Source organism: Ovis aries, chromosome 12 (assembly GCF_016772045.2).
Source record: "Ovis aries strain OAR_USU_Benz2616 breed Rambouillet chromosome 12, ARS-UI_Ramb_v3.0, whole genome shotgun sequence".
Classification (NCBI taxonomy): Eukaryota; Metazoa; Chordata; class Mammalia; order Artiodactyla; family Bovidae; genus Ovis; species Ovis aries.
The window spans coordinates 6453517-6473357 of record NC_056065.1 but is presented as its reverse complement, the minus strand read 5'-3'; the positions used below and the strand labels follow the sequence as shown (position 1 = coordinate 6473357).

Below are 19841 nucleotides of genomic sequence, written 5' to 3'. Positions count from 1 at the left end.
TCAGAGGACATGGAGCAGAAGCTCGGGCTTGCGATTCAAAGTGAACCACTCAGTAAGCTCAGTGCCTGCCGGTCAGCTCTCCTTTACAAACAAGAAGAGGAGCAGACAGGGCTCAGCTGCGAAAGGGGGGCCGCGTGAGCAGTCCTACGTGGAGTCAAACATTAGAAACAACGTCCACATGCTGCTTTCGGATGCTGGAAGGAGCTGTTGTGATACAGAAGGAAGGCTTCAAGGCCACGTGGCCACATGTGAAACTCGATCCAGGGGAATGTTTCAAACAGTACATGAAACAAGAAAGCTTTAGGGACCCACTGGTAAACAAACAGCAAACAGAGCAGGTTGGAGGGACGTGTGTTAGGAACTGGGATAGGGGTTCATCAGGGAGGCAACTAGGAGGTATGGAAGAAATAACCAGCAGGTCTATGGGGGAAAGCCTGCAGTCCTAGGAGGAAACTTTGGGGCCAGTTAGAGCAAAGCCTCCATTACTCAGGTGGCTGGGCACCGATCAATGGAGACCAGGGGTCTGCAAAGCAGAAGCGGAGCCCAGGGCAGAATTAATGATGAGGGGAAGCTGTAAAGTGGTACTAGGGAAGGAATCAAACTCTCATCAAACCTGCTTATATTATTATAATGTTAATAGCTAACATTTATTGAGTATTTACAAAGTATTAGACATTTGTCTAAGTCATTTCTATATGGAAACTGGGTTGCTGATTAAGAATGATTCACAATGGCCTTGCTATCCTGAGTTGAGGAAACTGAGGCAGAGCTGCTAAGAAATGTACTCACTATGATGCAGTTTGTAAAAAACAACCAGGATTCAAACCAAGGTAGTCGGTTGCAAAGTCTGGGCTTTGAACCATGCGCTATAATGCTTCTCTAGAGACCACGTGAGTCTGAATTTATCTTAGGTGATGGTCAGGCATTCATCCTGGATAAGGTGATGGTGACAAATAGCAGCGGCAAGGGGGTCCTGCTGCATGAGGCAGAGCACGCACAGCCAGACTGCAGCTTCACTGCAGACACGGGCTTTGTAAATGCTTCTGCTTCTAAGACCCTTACTTTTTCCTTTTTAGCAAAATCAGCACTGAAAATTTCCACTTCCATCTCAGAGAAGCTAAGGGATTTGTCTGTCTCCAGGCATGATTAGAGAAGAGATCAGAAGCCTCTGAAGTGCCAGGCACTAATCATTCGGCTTGGAATCCTTCAGGATGGAAAGAACCTGAAAGCCTGGTGGCAGAGGGAACGGGGAAGCAGAACACAAAGGTCTGGAGCTGGGGGGTCTCCAAAGCCGCTTGCTCCATCTCATCTAGGGGAGGGGAGGTCTGCCGGCTGTGCGACCGCGGGAAGGCTGTGTCCGTACTCACCTGGCCCCACAACAGCTCTCCAAGACCAATGAAGAGGCACCAGAACCACTGGGACAGGGTGAGTTTTGTACAACTGAATGGTCTGCCCCCCAATTCCACGATGATGATCTAGAACAGACAAAGAGGCAGCCTGTGACTGGGAGGCAAGTAACAGGTAGCCAGCCCTCTAGTCAAGGCCACCAAAGCCACGTCAGCTCCCTGCCCCAGGATCCCTGCGGTGCAAACCCTGGTCTGCTTGTTGGGGAAGGAGAAAGAAGAGACCCAGTTGTGGGGAAGGGAAGAGAGACACCAACAGTCTTTGCAGAGCCTTCTGATGGGGAGTTTCCAGTCACTATGAACACTATTAATGCAAAGGCGAGGGGATCAAAGGGAGCTAAGGGCTTCCTGTGACGGAAGCCGACAGTGACAGAGAAGGGAAACTGAGGAAGCGTGCGAGTGAGGAAGAGGCAGACACTCTTGTGCTCGTCATCTCTTGCATGGCACCTGTCTTGGGATATCTCTGACGGTGGCAAGAGGAAAGGCGCTCGATCCCTTCCCCAGCAGGGCAGTCATGCCCTTGACTCCAGCCCCGCAGAAGGGATCCACATCAGGCTTATCTGCAACCGCACATGGCATCATGCCATTTCTTCTCCTTTACTCTTGAATCGTGTAGCGTTTTGCACCATGAGCCCTTCCAGAACAAAGCGGCAGGGACAGAGAGACGCCTATTTGGCACCTGCATGCACATTTCAAGTGCGCCGGTACGAGGCATGAAAGGGGTTACAAGACAGAGACCTTCCTCCCGGTCACTGTGTTACATTTCTGTGTTCTAGAAAGGTAAGGAAAGAATTCTACAAATTTTATTTTATTCACTACCAACATGCTGCCGTGCACTGGAGCACTCGACGTACAGGGATCCAATTCTAGAGAAATGAGCAAATGAGAGCCAGCCGGGAGACCCAAAGGGTGCAGCCCGCAGCCTAAGTCCCTAGCCCTCTTCTGGGGCACCCAGGCAATCCTGGCTTCCAGCGTCTGGCCTTTATCTTCCCAGACCTTGTACCCCAATCCTGCTGGAATCTCACCTGGCCGATGAATGTGCCCAGCACCACTGAGCAGAAGATGAGATTGTGGAAGATGCCCGAGAAGACATTCCTCTCCCCGTGGATCTTGCGGGAGTTGATTTCGTTGAAGAGCTGCATGAGCACGAAGGTGTTGAAAATAATAGTGTAGTGCTGGCTGGGCGGAGAATGCAGAGGCGCTCTCCTTCCGCTGTCAATGTCGAAGAACTTCTCACCTAGTTGGGAGAGGGGTGCACCGCAAGATTGAGCACACTCTCAGGGAGGGCTGAGGTTGAGTCAAGACAGATGAGTGGGGCCTCACTGTTGCTTAGGGTTGGTGTCCACCCTAACCGGTCAGTGTCCGAGCCACACGGTCACCAGGCGTTTTCAGTGTTAGCCCTGGTCTCAGCATTTCTGATCTTCTCTCTCAGTTTGTTCCATCAATATTTGCCTTCTTGTGGCAATGCATGGCGGTAAAACTACACGTGCTACAGTCTGGCAGACATGGGTTTGAAAAACAGTGCCGCTATTTACTCAATATGTGACCTGAGCTTCAGTTTCATGATCTCAAGAAAGGTATCATACAGTTATCCCTGAGAGATTCTTAAGAGGAGTCAGAGAATGCCATAATGCACCACGGAGTGGGAACAGAGGTGCACCCAGTGCGCGAAGATGCTCCTGCCCCGCTGACTCAGCCTGCGCCCTGCTCCCTCCTCCTCTCGGGCCCCTCTCTGCCCATCTCCTTCTCGCACTCCACACACTGGCCCCCACCCCACCCTCCCCAACCTCCCCGTGGCTCACCCGCAAAGAGAAGGAAAAAGATGACGGTGAGCTGATAGACGGCGTGACCCAGGATGTTCTTCATCATGGTGCGCGAGATCAGAGGCTTATTGCGCCCGTAGGGTGGGCGCTTCAGCAGAGAGTCTGTAGGAGGCTCTGTGGCCAGGGCCAGCGAGGCAAAGGTGTCCATGATGAGATTCACCCACAACATCTGCACGGCCTTCAGTGGGGAGTCCTGGCAGGAAGAGCCACCACTCCTTTCAGCTCTCCTTGCAGACGACCCCTCGCCTCACTCGTCAGCCTCACCTTTGCCCCTGAAAGGGCCTACCTCCTGCTATCCAGCTGAGTCACACTTGGAAACTTATTTAACCTCTTTGTAAAACGGGGATAATGCCTATTCTACAAGGCTGTTTATGAAGATCAGAGAACCCCAAATAAGTGCTTAGCATGCTGGCTAACAGGTAAGTGCTGCATCAATGGTGAATACATGATCATGCTCCCACAGGAGCAGATGGACTCGGGAGAGCGAACTCCTGCCCCAACACCCCCGCACAAACGCTGGGCCTTGCTCCTCAGCGACGCACTGTAACGTCACACCCCTTGTTTCTTGGCCCCAGCCCCATCCCTCCCATCTCTGCTCCTCCCACCTGGGTGACGCAGGCTCCAGTGAAGGCCACGATCACGGCCACCACGTTGACGGTGAGCTGGAACTGCAGGAACTTGGAGATGCTGTCGTAGACGTTCCGCCCCCACATCACCGCCTTCACGATGCTGGTGAAGTTGTCGTCTGTTAGGATGATGTCGGAGGCCTCCTTTGCCACGTCTGTGCCTGCAATACCCTTAGGTAAGAGGGGGGAGGAAAACAGTGAGGAACTGGAAAAGGAGCTCATCTGTACTCGGAACCCATTCCTCAACTCCAAGAAGCTTCAGAACTCGGCACAAACACCAGAGGGCACAGCAGCCACACGAGCTCCACAGACTAAACCAGCGTGTTCTGGTCTTCTCCCCCAGAGGAAAGGAAGGGGAATGTGCCGCTGTCACGCGTGCAAAAGGGCACCGGGCCACGGTGCCAGCACCGCACTCCTGAACTGAGGCTGGAAATCACAGTCGCCTTTGATATTCCCCGGTGCCAGCACCGCACTCCTGAACTGAGGCTGGAAATCAGTCACCTTTGATATTCCACAGTGCCAGCACCGCACTCTTGAACTGAGGCTGGAAATCACAGTCGCCTTTGATATTCCACGGTGCCAGCACCGCACTCCTGAATTGAGGCTGGAAATCACAGTCGCCTTTGATATTCCCCGGTGCCAGCACCGCACTCCTGAACTGAGGCTGGAAATCACAGTCACCTTTGATATTCCACAGTGCCAGCACCGCACTCCTGAACTGAGGCTGGAAATCACAGTCACCTTTGATATTTCACGGTGCCAGCACCGCACTCCTGAACTGAGGCTGGAAATCACAGTCACCTTTGATATTCCAGTCTCCTGTCCCGTCTACTTCTCCATCTTAGAGAGCAATTAGAAGATAGGGGAAAAGTCCTTTCTGTTCTACCTTCAAATTAAATATCCACTTTAAATCCTTTAGTCCCTCACACCTTGAAGTCACTCTACGTTCTTTCCTAGAAGGAGCAGTCCAGCAGCATGGTTCAGATATTCTGTCCTTATTCAAAATCCTATTTCCAGGTAACCACTCAGTTCAGTTCAGACGCACAGTCGTGTCCAACTCTTTGCCACTCAAGGTTTGTAAATAGACATACCAGTGGTTGAAAGCAGTGCTTGAGAAACACTAAACTTTCTAATCTGGTAGTCAAAGCCTTCAACAAGTGAACTGTGGTTCATTTTCTAAACTGCTCTTATATAAGCTTTCTGCTCAAAGCCTACTGATTTATTCACGACTCCCTGAATTCTCTCATTCACTTCGAGAGTTCAGTCTTCCACTTACGCCCTTTGTCCAAGCCTGGAGCATCCTCTTTCCCCTTCCATTTAAATCCTATCTATCCTTAATGAAGTGAAAGTTGCTCAGTCGTGTCTGATATCTATCCTAAACGCCTCGTAAATTAATTAAGCCCTGCTTGCTGAACAAAACTGTTCCTAACATCCCCAGACCGTACTTCTATGCCATGTCTTACAACCCCTAAAACCTACAGAGAAGCTTGTTTGTGAATCTGACCTGTACCATTAGATTATTTGTTCTGTTTACCTGGTAGTATTATTTTCCTATCCAGATTGCAACAAATGAATATGTTAGATATACTATATAATTCAATTTCCCTTTCAAAAGATTCTCTAATATATCCACACAATTCTGTACTATGCACTGTTAAAAGAAAGAAGAGAAAGAAAAAAGAAAGAAAGAAAGGATGTCTTTATATTGTACTACTATGGAATAATCTCCAAGTTACGTTGTTAAATGAAAAACAGCAAGGTGGGAAAAAAAAAGAGTATATAGTGTGTATACAGATAAATATAGCTAAGTGTCCCTTATTTAAGGGAACAGGATATAAATATACTACACATTTGACTGTATTTTTAAAGGAGCAAACAGAAGGATAAACCAAAAATCAAAGATGCTATCTGTGGGATTAAGAAGGAGGCAACAGGCTGGAGGTGACAGGGATGGAAGCTAGACTTCTATAAACAGACCTTGTTCCATATATTTTAGTTGAGAATCATGTAACTACTTCGTATAGGCGTAAAACAACATTAAGTGTAAAATAAGCAATCTCAAAAATGGAAAAAAAGAAACCAGCCCAACACATGATATCATGAAGTGGTATAACCAGCTGATAGCAAACCACACAAAATGAAAAGTTCTAGATGACTTTCTGAAAACCACAGTACTTTGATCCTACATCTGTAGTAGGATATACCTACAGGATAAAAAGAACTATAAGAAAAATCTTTACCTGTTTTTAGTACAGTAATTGTATTATTATTGCTCTCTTGAGACTATTCCATATATATTAGGATAAAGCCAATAATAATTATGTTAATACCCTTAGATCAATGTAAAATCAGGGAAGTAAAATTAGAAAGTTAGTTCTAGAATTCTAAATTTGAATTGGAAATGGCAATATGAATTCATGAAGCATTCTACCTTTAAAACAAAGAAACACAAAACCAAAAAGCGATATAAAAGATGTATTTCCTAGCTTTGTCCACTGAAAAGTTCTAGAAACAAGAATTTACTCAGAAGTAAAGAACACCCTGACATTCAGATTGTGTTCTCTAAATGCCGTTTCTCACTAAAGCAACGCAGAACTCCTTTGAAAAGTGGATGATTCTAGATCTAGGACTAAAAACATGCACAGCGGATGTAGAACATCTCACCGTGCAAGAGGCCGAGAGCGCTATTCCACAGAGAGCTGAGGTCACACTCACAGTGCTCAGCAGAGTGGGAGAGGCTAATGGTGGGTCAGTGTGAACATCAAAATGACAATACGGGCAATGGGCGGAAACATATCACATATATTTAAAAGAATATGAGCTCATAATGATATTTTAAAAAACAATTAACTTTTAGTAGTTTCAGTTCAGTTCAGTTCAGGAGCTCAGTCGTGTCTGACTCTGCGACCCCATGAATTGCAGCACGCCAGGCCTCGCTGTCCATCACCAACTCCAGTTCATTCAAACTCACATCCATTGAGTTGGTGAGGCCATCCAGCCATCTCATCCTCTGTCATCCCCTTCTCCTCCTGCCCCCAATCCCTCCCAGTATCAGAGTCTTTTCCAATGAGTCAACTCTTCACATGAGGTTCATTGGACAACTTTGGAGGATCCCCCAAAAATCAACTCATTGCTTTGGGAACTGGTAAATAGTGGAGAAAAATCAAGCATTTAACCTATCTTTCACATAGGAGCTGAACCAAAGAGTTGATGAAGGTAATTTTCTTTTTATACAAGTATTCAAGTTAATAAAGAAAGAAAATCAGAACATTGTCATATTGCAGCCCTTAGTGAAAGATGGGGTGTAGAATCTGACTGCTCATAGAACTAAATACTACTTTATAGGAAATACAAGGGCACTTTAAAGGACATAGGGATATAATCAACAAAATCCATGACGTGGTATATCCTACATAGGAAAACAAGCCGTTTCCTTCAAAATTAAATAGCTAGGGAAAAAGATGCAAGGGCTTGTGCAGAAAAGAATTAACACAGCATGGTTGAGACTGCTATCTTGTGAAAGGTCTGTTTGCAAGGCTGGCACTTGGTTAGCATCTGGTAACTTGGCTCTCAGAATGTGCTCAGTCAACATTAACTGAAAATCAGTTAGTGATTCACTAATTTTTCTTATTTTCCATTGAAAACCTGCTTCCTTCTAGGAGTCTGGAATCTTAGCATATGCAGGGTTGATGGTGCTTATATGGCCAACCTTAATAGAACTCTAGGGTGCCAAGTCTCTGATGCATCTCTCTGGGCAGAAACATCACCTGCATCACTACATTTTTGTTGCTAGGGAAAGCAGGTGCTCTTTTTGACCCCCTCACAGCAGGGAGCAATCATAGCAAGCCTGCATGTGGATTCCAGACCCTGTCTGTGACTCTGTTTTACTAGATTCTTAGTATACCAGTGGGTTAAATCTTAGCCATGAGTACAGCTGGAGGCTGCGTCCCCCGCGCCCTTCCAGTGAATCCACAAATGTGAAGGGTGGTCTTGGGAGCCCCTGACACATAGGTCCTGTGGGGTCAGTGGTTCTCAAACTTTAGGGTGCGTGAGGATCACCCAGAGGGCCTGTTCAAGCATGGAGTGCTGGGCCCCACTGCAAGGTTTCTCACTCGGTAGATCTGGGGCGAGGCCTGAAAAATCTGCATTTCTGTAGGTTTCCAGGTGGAGGCGGAAGAGCACACTTCAGGAACTGCTATTATAGATTCATACATTTAAGAGATATATCAACCAACCGCAGTGTATGGATCTTGTTTGGATTCCGATTTGGACAAATAAATTTAGAAAAACAAAAATCTTATGAAGAGAAACGTGAACATGGACTAGATAGCTAATGATAGCAAGGAATCTGGAGAAGGAAATGGCAACCCGCTCCAGTGTTCTTGCCTGGAAAATCCCATGGACGGAGGAGCCTGGTAGGCTGCAGTCCATGGGGTCGCACAGAGTCGGACACGACTGAAGCAACTTAGCAGCAGCAGCAGCAGCAGCAAGGAATCAATATTGCTGTGAGACAATGGCATACGGTTCTTTTAAATATATTTTATTGATACATAGTTCTCTTCCAGAGACACATACTGAATGAAATGATATAACATCTTGGAAATGTTTCAGAGTAATCCAGCTGGAGAAGGGGAAATGTGTATGTGTGGGCCAACAATGGCTCACCCAGCAAGATTTATTCTGGGTAATAGGTACCTGGGGATTCAATAAACTATTCTATTTTTGTATGTTCTTGAATTTCCCTAGGATAAAAACTTTTAAATTTTGTTTTCTGGGTAAAGAGAGCACCCTAAAGATAGATTTCTTCTTGAATCACCTTCTACTGCTTAAAAATCACCAACAGTTCAAAATGTATGGGAAGCTTACAATCATTACCTACTTGAATGGGAGAATGTACTTTGCTATCTGAGGGCTTCTAAGTGTCCCTGAGCATTAGAATCAACAAATGTACCTATTTAGAAACACCTAAAGATTTCTGTTTGCGCTCCAAAATCACTGCAGATGGTGACTGTAGCCACGAAATTAAGACGCGTGCTCCTTGAAAGAAAAGCTAAGACCAACCTAGACAGCATATTAAAATGCAAAGACATTACTTGGCCAACAAAGGTCCATCTAGTCGAGGCTATGGTTTTTCTAGTGGTCATGTATGGATGTGAGACTGGACCATAAAGAAGGCTGAGTTCCGAAGAATTAATGTTTTCAAATTGCGGTGTTGGAGAAGACTCTTGAGAGTCCCTTGGACAGCAAGGAGATCAAACAAATCCATCCTAAAGGAAATCAACCCTGAATATTCATCGGAAGGGCTGATGCTGAAGGTGAAGCTTCAATACTTTGGCCACCTGATGTGAAGAGCTGACTCATCCCACCGTGATGCTGGGAAAGACTGAGGGCAGGAGGAGAAGGGGACGACAGAGAATGAGATGGTCGGATGGCATCACCGATTCGATGAACAAGAGTTTGAGCAAACTCCATGGGGTTGCAAAGAGTCGTACGTAACTTAGCAACTGAACAACAACATACATTCTGGGGACCTGGCCCAGATGCTACTGAATCAAGATAGCTGACTGTCGAACCTTGACATATGTGATTTTAAATGAACTTTCTAAGTGACTCTGATGCTCCTGGCCTCATAAACAGAGTGATGAACAGTGCTAACTACAGAATAAACACTTTCCATATGGAATGTGAATTTTCTATAGTGTGCCTAGGCAGACAATATTATCATATTCATGGGTAAGTTTCAGTTTGTCTTATTTTCCCGGGTAATGAAACCTCATGATTTCCCTGTCTTCATACTTCATGAGTCCCTCATTATATCTATTATTATTGGCCAGGCAGGCAGGTGAGATGGAGTTAGAGAAAAGAGCACAAAGTGGGCTATGAAGGTCCAGGAAGCAGAAAGGTACCAGAGCCTGTCTGGGCTTCCTTCTGGCGCAGGCAGCTTGCAGGCAGAGAGAGATGCTACGCTGAGCTGCTTACCATGGCAAAACCGACGTCTGCTTTCTTCAGAGCCGGCCCGTCATTGGTGCCGTCACCGGTGACAGCCACCACCTGTCGCTGGTCCCCGACAGTGCTGTCGATGATGCCTGGGGAGACAGGCGCGCCACAGTGAGGGCGGGGCCGCTTTCCCACAAAAGATGCTTTTCTGGTCTTCCTCTCTAATCCCTGTCACTACCTCCCTTTTTACGCTCTGTCCTTCTTTTTCCCTATGCTGGAGGTTTCATAGAGTCACCAAACGGCAGTAAATTGTCTCACAGGTAGCAATCTAAGCCAAGAAAGCCTGACCTCATTGGATATCCTGTCCGGTACATCAAGACAGCTATTATGCAGTCGAAAAAGCCCTGCACGATCTGAAGGCAGAGACCCAGAGGCTGAACGATAACACTTTCATTTACCAGTTGGGCAATCCGGATAAGTTACGTGTCGTCTCAGCCTCAAACCTTCTTTTTTGCAGAATGGGAAGAGCTTAACCTGTATTGCCTAATTCCCAGTACTATCGACAAACAAGATATGATAATGTTTAAAAACGACTTCATCATATAGCTTATACTCACCAGGTGCTCAGATGTTTGCTAACCTGCATGCTCTTCCCATGAGCTGGGAAGCTCTCCTAGGCCTCCCTATTCAGGATGGAGAGTTGCCTTGGCTTTGGTTCTGTATCTGTGCTCGCCCTGGTCTGCCTTCCTCTATCCCAGGCACCTGCTCAGGAGCCGACCTCACCTTTCACCAGCGTGTGCTTGTCAGTGGGGGAAGACCGCGCCAGCACTCGGAGCTTAGGCCAGATCTCGTCCAGCTTCTCCTGCTCCACCTGCAGCAGCAGACACACCCGCGTCCGTCCAGCTCAGAGCAGCTGCCAGGAACGTCTCCACACGCGCCAAGCTCCCGGGGCAGCTCGTGTCCCAGGGCCCCCCAGGAGCGTGACCCTGGCCTCCAGCGGAGGCGAAGCAGCCAGCTCAGCTCCGAGGGCGGGTTCACGGACGCTGACCATTCAGGCCCTGCTTGTCTCCTTTTCCTCCCGATTCCCTCCCTGGGAGCCAACCCCCTAGTTTTGAGACCCGAGACGGAAGGTGGGACCCTCCGCTGCTGGCTGAAGTAGTGCCTCTGAGGTCTTCGCTTCGATCTCTACTTAGACCAGAAGCTGTGGCCTTCCCACACCCAGATCATACCCTGTCCCCAGCCTGAGCCCCTGCCAGTCACAGGGCAGTGGCACAGGAGGGGCGGGGTAGAGGGAAATCCGGGAAAATCATCCCACGACTGGAGGAAATGGGGAGATGTGAAAAGTGAGTCTCCAAGGCAGCTTGTGAATGAATACAGTGACAAGAAAAAGTTCCCAATTTTACCGTCTGAGCAGCTTTGGCAAAAGGCACGTCTCACTATGAATAGATTTTAATTTAAAAACCATCTACTTTCTCCCGCCTGTCCTGGATGCCTTACACATGCACCAGCCTTCCCCTAATGAAGGAGGAGGCTCTGATTCCCACCACCTAAAGCTCACCTCGCCCTTCTCGTTGCGGATGAGGCGATTGAATTCTTTGCCTTCTAAGCACAGAGAGTCATCCCCGGGTGTCACGATGCCGCACTTGGTGGCGATGGCACGGGCTGTGTTGATGTTGTCCCCTGTCACCATCCTGACAGTGATGCCCGCTCGCTTGCACTTGGCAATGGCGTCTGGCACCTGCGGAGAGTGAAGCAAGCGGAGAGGAGAGCTGGGGGCGGCGAGGCCTGGCCGTCGGCTTCTGCTCAGCTGTCCCTCACTGCGGACAGGAGAGGCACCCTGGAAGTAGAACCACGCGGCAAAAGCCAAGTCTGGTCAGCTTTGTATTGCTTGGTGCCACCTTACTTCTCTCCTACCCATGAAACTCACATTTGAATTTGCCTTATTGCACCATGAGTTGAGGGCTTCCCAGGTGGCGCCAGTGGTAAAGAACCCGCCTGCCAATGCAGGAGGCATAGGTTTGATCCCTGGGTCGGGAAGATTCCCTGGAGGAGGGCATGGCAGCCCACTCCAGGATTCTTGCCTGGAGAATCCCATGGACAGAGGAGCCTGGCGGGCTATAGTCCACGGGGGCGCACTCAGACACGACTGAGCGACTTGGCATGAATGCACGCACCACGAGCAGAAGGGGAGCTCTGTCTCGGGAGCCAGGTGTAAAAACTCCTTCTCTCACTCACAGTCTAGATCTCTCAGCAGGGCACGCTGGACCTTTTGAGATTTTACCACTGCCTTCCTTTCCAGCAGAAGTTTTAACTACCTTCCACCCCTGGCACATACTCCAACCACATCAGTTCTTTTAAGTTTCCCAATTGCATGACACCCCGTCATTCCTCCAAAAGTTGAGAGTAGTGTGGAGCTACTCTACGGGTGCCTGACAAGACGTGTTGATTGAAGGGACGTGACTAGAGCCCAAGTTGGTGTCTCAGTTAATTCCATCTCCTCACTATTCTTAAGTGCCAAACTGTTATTAGCCCAGTAAAACCTATGCTTCTCACCCCATAGATGGCATGAACCACAGGAAGTGGGATTGCCACTGTGTATTAGTTCAGTAAGCTACAGGAGTTCTGTGAAGCAGGAAGCACAGAAACAGAATCCCGGCAAATGAGAAGCAGTTAGGTGACTTGCCCAAGTTTCCTACAGCTGGAAACGGAGCTGGTCCCGCAGTTCCCGTGACTCCTGCATGGTTGCTCATTAGGTCACAGCGGGCCAGTGCAGGGGCCGTGGCCGCTGGAAGGCTCCCCTTCATGCTTCCCAGCCCTGTTCCCAAGTCAGAGCCTCACCTCCGGGCGCACAGGGTCCTCGATGCCCACCACTGCGATACAGGTCAGCTCAGTGAGGATCTCGCTCTCATTGTCCCACGGGGGCTCTCCATCATTGAAATCCCGGTAAGCGATGCACAGAGTCCGCAGCCCCTCACAGGCCATGGGCTCGATGATGGTGCGGACCATCTCATCTCGGTCCTTATTCTTGAATGGCATGGCCTCCCCATTTTTGTCCAGGATTCGATTGCACCTGGGAAGGCGCACAGTCAGAACACAGCACCCCGCCTCCCGCCCAGTGTGCTTCCACACGTTACAGACACCGACCACTCGGCATGCCTCCTAAAGACACTGCCACGTGGCTGTACATCTCCACGCGTCACCCAGAGCTGAGCCCCTGTACCCAGGGTGGGGTGGCTGGTAGGTGGACAGAGCGCGTCGCTCTCCCCTGTCACCTGCTCCTGCTCCTCTGGGAACGCAACACCGAGAGCCATTCGTGGGTCGCCTACTCTTTTGAGCTTCTCAGTGGTAGAGAGACATTCTCAATCCCCAGTCTCTAGAGGACTCAGGCCAGAGGGTGTGGGCAATGATAGTGTGTCACCCATGGTGGCGCTGAACCCATGCTGGGGCACTGGGTTTCAGCTACTGGCCCTGAATCTACATAGGTCAACCTTTAACGCCCTATGGATCGTCTAGCTAATTTGATTATGCAACTTCCTGTGATCAGAACTGAGAATGAAAAGGAAAAGGAACACAGAACTAATATTTCTAGTGCTTACTGTGTGCAAGGCGTTTTTCATACACTGAATCATTTAATCAGAGTAACCCTGTGAGATAAGTGGGTATCATCGCTTCAGAATAGGAAATGGAAGCATGGATTGCCCAGGTCTGAACCCTGCCTGGACCACTGTCAGTTGCATCACCTCTAGCAAGTTACTGAACTTCACTACACCTCTGTTTCCTCATCTGTAAAACAGGGATAGTGACAGCATCTGCCTCGAGCTGTGAAGTGTAAGTATAGTATCCAAAGTACATAATCGTACGGCTTGGCCAGAGCCAAGCTCAGATTTTGTCATGATGTTACCACCCGGAAGGAGGGTCCGCTATTATCTGGGTGGCTCAGCATGGGGCCGACACCCAGACCTCCCTGAGGGGGGGACCGTGGGGGAAGAAGCTGGGGGGCTCACTTGCGCAGGATGATCTCGGAGGCGCCCTTGCTGTACATGCGGTAGCCGCCGCCCGGCTTCGCGATGACTGTGCTCATGGACTTGCGCACCGAGTTGAAGGTGTACACCTTGTAGAGCTTCTCCTCAGGCACCTCGCTGCGCACGGCGTGGTAATCCTGCTTCAGGTCCGAGACGAAGCCCAGCAGGGCACACTCGGTCTTGTTGCCCACCTGCCGGGGTAGGCCGCCCTCCTTCTCTGGAGGCTGGAAAGAAAGGCACCGGTAGGCTGGCTGGGCGAGGGGCCGGCCAGGGGAGGGCTCCCTCAGGGGCTTTCGCACATGTGCCCAGGCCCAGGGGGCCACGGGCTGTGGTGACCTGGCCCCGGAGCCACCCGGGGCCTGGGGTCTTTTTAGAAACCGTGGGGCTGGTGCTGGTACCTCTAACACTCTCTCTTAGCTTCCAGAAACTAAGTGATTTACCCGTGATAAGCTCAATTCTGCTATCAGCATGAGGCCTCTTTTTAGAGATACTGCCTTTCCATGGTGATTTCACAGCCACAGATTCCTACCTGCCTCACTCCCCACCCCATCTCCCAATCTACTTCCACGGATTATTCCCTAGTCTCATCCCAAACACGTTCACTGGGGAGTGGGAAATGGGAACTGGGATGGCAATTCAGGCAGAATAAATGGGAGAAAAATCAATGGTTCCTTCCAACTACCCATTTTAAGTGTCCTGGCAAAAGAAGAGCTTACCAGAATCTTAGAGGTGTAGGCACTGTTGATGGAAATGCCATTGACAATAAGGTCCAGGACCTTGGGCACAAGGTCATCAGGGCTTGGGATCTGTTGGTAATGTGTGTCTCCAATGTAAGCCTGCACCACACTCATGCGGTTCATGGTCAGTGTGCCCGTCTTGTCCGAGCAGATGGCTGTGGCGTTGCCCATGGTCTCACAAGCGTCCAAGTGCCGCACCAGATTATTGTCTTTCATCATTTTCTACAAAGGAGAATAGATGAGACTGCAGAGGGCCAGCTGCGCTCTCCAAAACACAGGTCAAAGGCCATTTTCCAGCCAGCAACTCTCCGCATTTCATTTCCTGCTCCCATACAAAAATGCAAGATACCATTTTTGTAAACCCTCTTAAGATGCTACTGGGTTAGGTAAACGTTGATGCAACTGATCCAGGTGGTCCTTCCAAAGTGCCCGAGGCTTGTGCCCCCGGAAGGCATCACCCAGAGTTTATGAAGACAAAGTGGCCGTCCTTTCAGCAGAGCTGCTTGGCACCCCTCCCTCTGGTATGTGTTCTCAAAGAGCAGAGCCTCACCCCAGCCTCACCTTTACAGAATAGGCTAGTGAGATGGTGACGGCCAAGGGCAGCCCCTCAGGCACAGCCACCACCAGCACCGTGACGCCAATGATGAAGAACTTGACAAAGTACTGGCAGTAGATGGGGGTACACTCGGCCAGCCACGGTCTGCGCTGGATCGCAAAGTTGTCGATCACAAAGTACAGAATCAGGATGAGAACTGTGATTGCAGACATGATCAGACCTGTCCAGGAAACAAATCACGTGAACCCAGGCTGGAGGGCATTCCTAGGGCCTTAACTGCAGACGGATATCTATCTGGTCATACCCCAAGGCCCTAGCTAGTCTCTGGTCCTTGTACATTACGGTGTAGGCGAAAGACCTGATTTTGCATTCTAAAGACATGGGTTAAATTAGTTTTGGTGCTGTACCAACTTGACTCATGGCTTTGGACTGGTCTTGACCCCTCTCTGAGCCTATTTCCTCATTTATAAATAAGGGGGTTGGTACAGTTTTCCAAAAGCAGCATTTTAAGATTCTATCTCAGAGCTACTATCTTCTGACAAATCATGACGTAGTGACTACTGTTACCTCTTTCCTAGCAGTTTATTGACTTTTTCTCTAGTAGACTGAGAACGCCAGGCAATTCACAATGTGTTCACAGCGACACCCTGTGGTGTTAGCACAACACCTACATAACTAACCCTCAGAAGAGCGCCTCCCAGCCTGTCTCCTGACCTGGCACAGAGAGAAGACAACAGCAATGGCAACTGTTCGGGCAGTGCTCACCATGGGCCAGGCAAGCACTTCCAGGGAGTTAACTCATGAATCCTCACAACAACCCTGCGAGATAAGTTACTACTATCATCCTCTTTCACGAGGAGACAAAGGCACAGGCAGGTGTTGGTACGGCACACCAGAGGGGGACCAACCACCCTGGCCTGTCTGAGACTGAGCAGTTTCCTGGGCTGTGGGACTTTCAGTGCCAGAACTGAGAAGGTCTCCAGCAAACTGCGACAGCTGCTCACCCTGTACATCCTACAATGGAAGAACAAGCTCTGGGTCAGCAAACAACTGGCCTGGGGGCTCCAGCTGCCGTACCTATTGCCTGGCTACTCTGAGAGCTGGGGGATCAATACTTGGGCACCTGTGTCTACCTGTGGCACAATATCTGGGAAGAGTTCTGCTTTCTGATTCGTATCTTTGCTTTTCCCGAGGGCCCAGTGAGTCAGGGGAATCAGAGCGAGGCTAGAGGTGATTATTTCAGTGAAGGCATATTCAGGGTCAGGACAAGCAAGGCATCGAGTGAGGGTGCACACTTTAGGAAGGCCTTCACTCTCAGGGTAGTGCATTCCCTTGCTTCCTTCTGGTCCTTGGCCTCACTTGATGTGGGAAGTACACAGAGACCAGTGACAGCCCTCAGTGGTCTGTTCTCCCTAAAGAATAAGGTGGGGATTAGGAGCACAGCAGGAGGCCTTAGGCAGGAAGTGTTTAATGCTTCAAACCTGTGTGCCAGGCTCAATGATTTGATTTCATACTTCAGTTTCTCTTGTTCATCTATTGTCTCTTTGCAAGGGGTGTCATGGTGTCAAAATTAGCTGGGTACTGGAGCTGAATGACCAGGCCAGGCTGACGCTCTGTCAACTCCGTGATGCTCAAAGTGTTCTCTGTTTGTTTGCACTGTCCAATAGGGAGCCACTGGCCACATGTGGTGACCAACCACTTGAAACAGGCTGATGTGACCGAGGAGCTGAATGCTCAAGTGGATCGCCGCAGGTTCCTGCTTCTCACTATGTGCTCAGCAGAGCAACAGCGCGGGCCCCACCCAGGGGCTTGTTAGGAACACAGGTCCCACCCAGACTGCTTGAGTCAGAATCTGCACCGTAACAAGGTCCCAGGTGAACAGCACACGGAGAGATGCATTGGGCTAGACTCTGTAGTGAACACAGGGGGCTGTCGGGAAGTAAACAGCGGGAACAGACTGCTTGGAGGGATACCCACTGAGGGAGCAATCTTCCTTTCACTGCTTCTTCCAGCTCCATCCCTCCCCTCACCCTCCCCATCACCCTCTCCAGAGTCAGGCACCGAGAAGCTGTTTCCTCTCCTGATGCACAGGAGTACCTTTAGTGACCTCTGCTCTGCAAATCCCCTCTTTAATCTTTGTCTTCTTTGCCTTCCAGTCCTCATTTTGAACTCATTGTTCTGTGCCTTGCCATTCCTATGCTAGAGAATTGCTCCCAGCCAACAGCAGCCTTCTCTACCCTTCAGGAATTTTCAAGCCAATACTTGAGCAGGTGAGTAGTTATTAAAGTCTTCCTTCTTGCTAATGGCTTTTTTTTTTCTTCTTGCTAATGTTAATCTCTCATTTGTTTGGGGCCTTTAACTCTAAATAGGAAGACATATCTCTCTGCTAAAGCCAAGGGTCCAACAGTCACAGGGAAGGACACAGATTCTTGAACTGCACCAGCCACTTGGAATTTTCGGCTCCTTCCTGCCAGACCTGGTTGGTACAGACAGGAGATAATCAAAGTGGCGAGGAAGAGGAAGACTGACGGACACACTGAGAAGGCCCCACCTACTCACCAGCTTTCCCAATCTGGACGGTCAGGCGGGTCAGCTTGCCCTGCAGCACGGACTTCTCCTTTTTGGGCAGCTTGGCGGCCTTCTCCTGTTCCTCACTGTCGATCCCCTCCTGACTGTTGAGTGGCTGGATTTCCAAGGACACTCCATCTTGGGTCTTTGCTAGGGTGCACACACAAAGAGGACAGATCAGCAGGCAAGGAAGCAGCCCTGAGTAGTAGCAAGGGGAAACTAACACGCCCCTTTGTCTCTTTCTGGAACACACCTTGGACCTCTGGCATCAGATCTGACCTCCCTCACCCCATGCCAGACAGGGAGCTTGACCTTCTCTTAGGGCCTTGGGAAGGGTATCTTAACAACTGGAGGTGAAATGGATGACTCTCCTCTTCAGTGGCAGCTTCCTGGCACTGTCTCAGAGCCCTGAGCCAGGTTTATTCTCGCAAGAGGATTTGTCCTGCCACTCGGTGCTATTACCAACAGCCATCCTTCTTGGAATTCAGTGCTTAAAACAGTGAATCTTTACTGCAGAAAGAGGCTGAAGGGGAAGGTTGGTAAATGTTCCTAGAGCATAAAGGTCTTGTTGTTTAGCTGCTAAGTCGTGTCCAACTCTTTTGTGACCCCATGGACTGTAGCCCACCAGGATCCTCTGTCCATGGGATTTCCCACGCAAGAATTCTGGAGTGGGTTGCCATTTCCCTTTCCAGGAGATCTTCCCGACCCAGGGATCAAACCCGCATCTCCCGCATTGGCAGGCAGTTTCTTTACCACTGAGTCACATGAGAAACACATTAGGGCCTTAGTTGGCTCTTTAAAAGGTTCCCCTCTCGCTCTACATAGATATAGATTTTCATGAAAGAAACCCAGACCCCAGACACAGGGTATTTTCCAGTTCCCTCTTATATTAGTTGAGCAGGGGAAGGAAATCTCCTTTCTCCCCTGTCTGATGAAGGTAGGGAGGTACAGAGTACCTTTCCCTAAGGGAAGAAGTTGGTATGAGGGACTCTCTGGAACAAGAGAAGGCTGGGATAAAGACAGACATAGAAATCCATTTTGCTTTAAAAAGAAGAGTTAAAGAGATCTGAAATTTAAGAATTACTTTTGTTGAGTCCTGGTTTTCCAACGTGATGTCTTTATTTCTAAAATCCACTATGATGTGGGTTATGAAAAGAAAAAAGGCTCCAGGAGCTGTCTCAAGAGAGCAGTTCCTACTGGCCCCCAGTACCCCTCCAGCTTCACCCTGCAGAGCTCTGCTCCTTTGCTTAAGTGCCCTTCCTGAGAGACTGTCTCTGCTGTCAGATTCACAAATAAGACAGAGACAGGATGTAAACACAGCCACCAAAAAAGAAACACACGTCAGATTAGGAAGAAGAAAACAGACTGTGGAGAGAACAAAGAAGTGGGGACAGAGGTTACAGAGAAAGGGCTCTCTTCACCCCAGAGAAGACTAGCTGAGAAGGCATCTAGATGGGAAGACGGCACCAAAAGAGGAAGAAGAGGGTGCAGGGACTGCCCATCCCAACCCCTTCCCCCATAAGGACCCTGCAGACTTCCAACCCAGAGACTAAGGGTCCTTGCTCTTTAACTCTGGCCAAGGGCAATGAAGCAAGGTCAGCACCCTGAGAAAAGCAGATCACCGCACAGGCTTCCCGAGAGAAATCTTGACAGGAGGCCCCTTGAGCTAACAGCAGAGGGTGCTGCATCCCACCTTAGTTTGGGTTTGGCAGCTTGGGACCACCCCCAGATCTCTGCACTGTCCTCAGGATGAGGCATGTAGGCCACAGGAGCAGATAACAGGTTTATGGAGAGGAACAGAGGGAAGGCAGATGGCCTGGAAAGGTCTGGTTTGAGTATGGGCAGGCAGAGATGGTAAATGAGTGAGTGGAAAGGTTACCTTTGTTGTGATTTTCAGGGACTCCTTGTTTTTTACCTGTTTGAACAAGAAAGAAAAAAATGGGGTGGGGACCCAAAATGACTATTCAGAGATCAGATATCCAATTTGCCGGTCCTGTTCAGAGCCTAAAAGGGTGACAGCAAAGGGTCTGAGTTGCAGCGAAGAGGATGTAAAGGAAGCTCACACCTCTGTTTATCCCCATTTTTATTAGAGGCTCTCACAAATCCCTGGGGTATGGACCAGGCCACTCATGGAGGGGAGTGCACACTCCCTCCTGAGCTGCTTTCTCC

At 49.3% G+C, this 19841-nt stretch overlaps 1 protein-coding gene across 12 annotated transcripts in view; it reads right to left on the bottom strand.

Annotated features, from left to right (window-relative positions):
• LOC114117324 (plasma membrane calcium-transporting ATPase 4-like) overlaps positions 1-19841 on the bottom strand; it is a 50126-nt gene that overhangs the window by 10873 nt on the left and 19412 nt on the right. For 7 of the 12 annotated variants that reach the window (XM_042257063.2, XM_042257058.2, XM_060396311.1 and 4 more), the window contains 13 exons: positions 19552-19587; positions 17664-17822; positions 15110-15324; positions 14528-14770; positions 13794-14035; positions 12628-12859; positions 11348-11527; positions 10573-10660; positions 9832-9938; positions 3832-4023; positions 3206-3419; positions 2429-2640; positions 1368-1475 (listed from right to left, as the gene is read on the bottom strand). In XM_042257063.2, coding sequence (XP_042112997.1) covers positions 1368-1475; positions 2429-2640; positions 3206-3419; positions 3832-4023; positions 9832-9938; positions 10573-10660; positions 11348-11527; positions 12628-12859; positions 13794-14035; positions 14528-14770; positions 15110-15324; positions 17664-17822; positions 19552-19587 — 2228 coding nt within the window. The remainder of the gene's footprint in view (positions 1-1367; positions 1476-2428; positions 2641-3205; positions 3420-3831; positions 4024-9831; positions 9939-10572; positions 10661-11347; positions 11528-12627; positions 12860-13793; positions 14036-14527; positions 14771-15109; positions 15325-17663; positions 17823-19551; positions 19588-19841) is intronic. The other 5 variants (XM_060396317.1, XM_042257059.2, XM_060396313.1 and 2 more) reach the window with 1 other exon arrangement.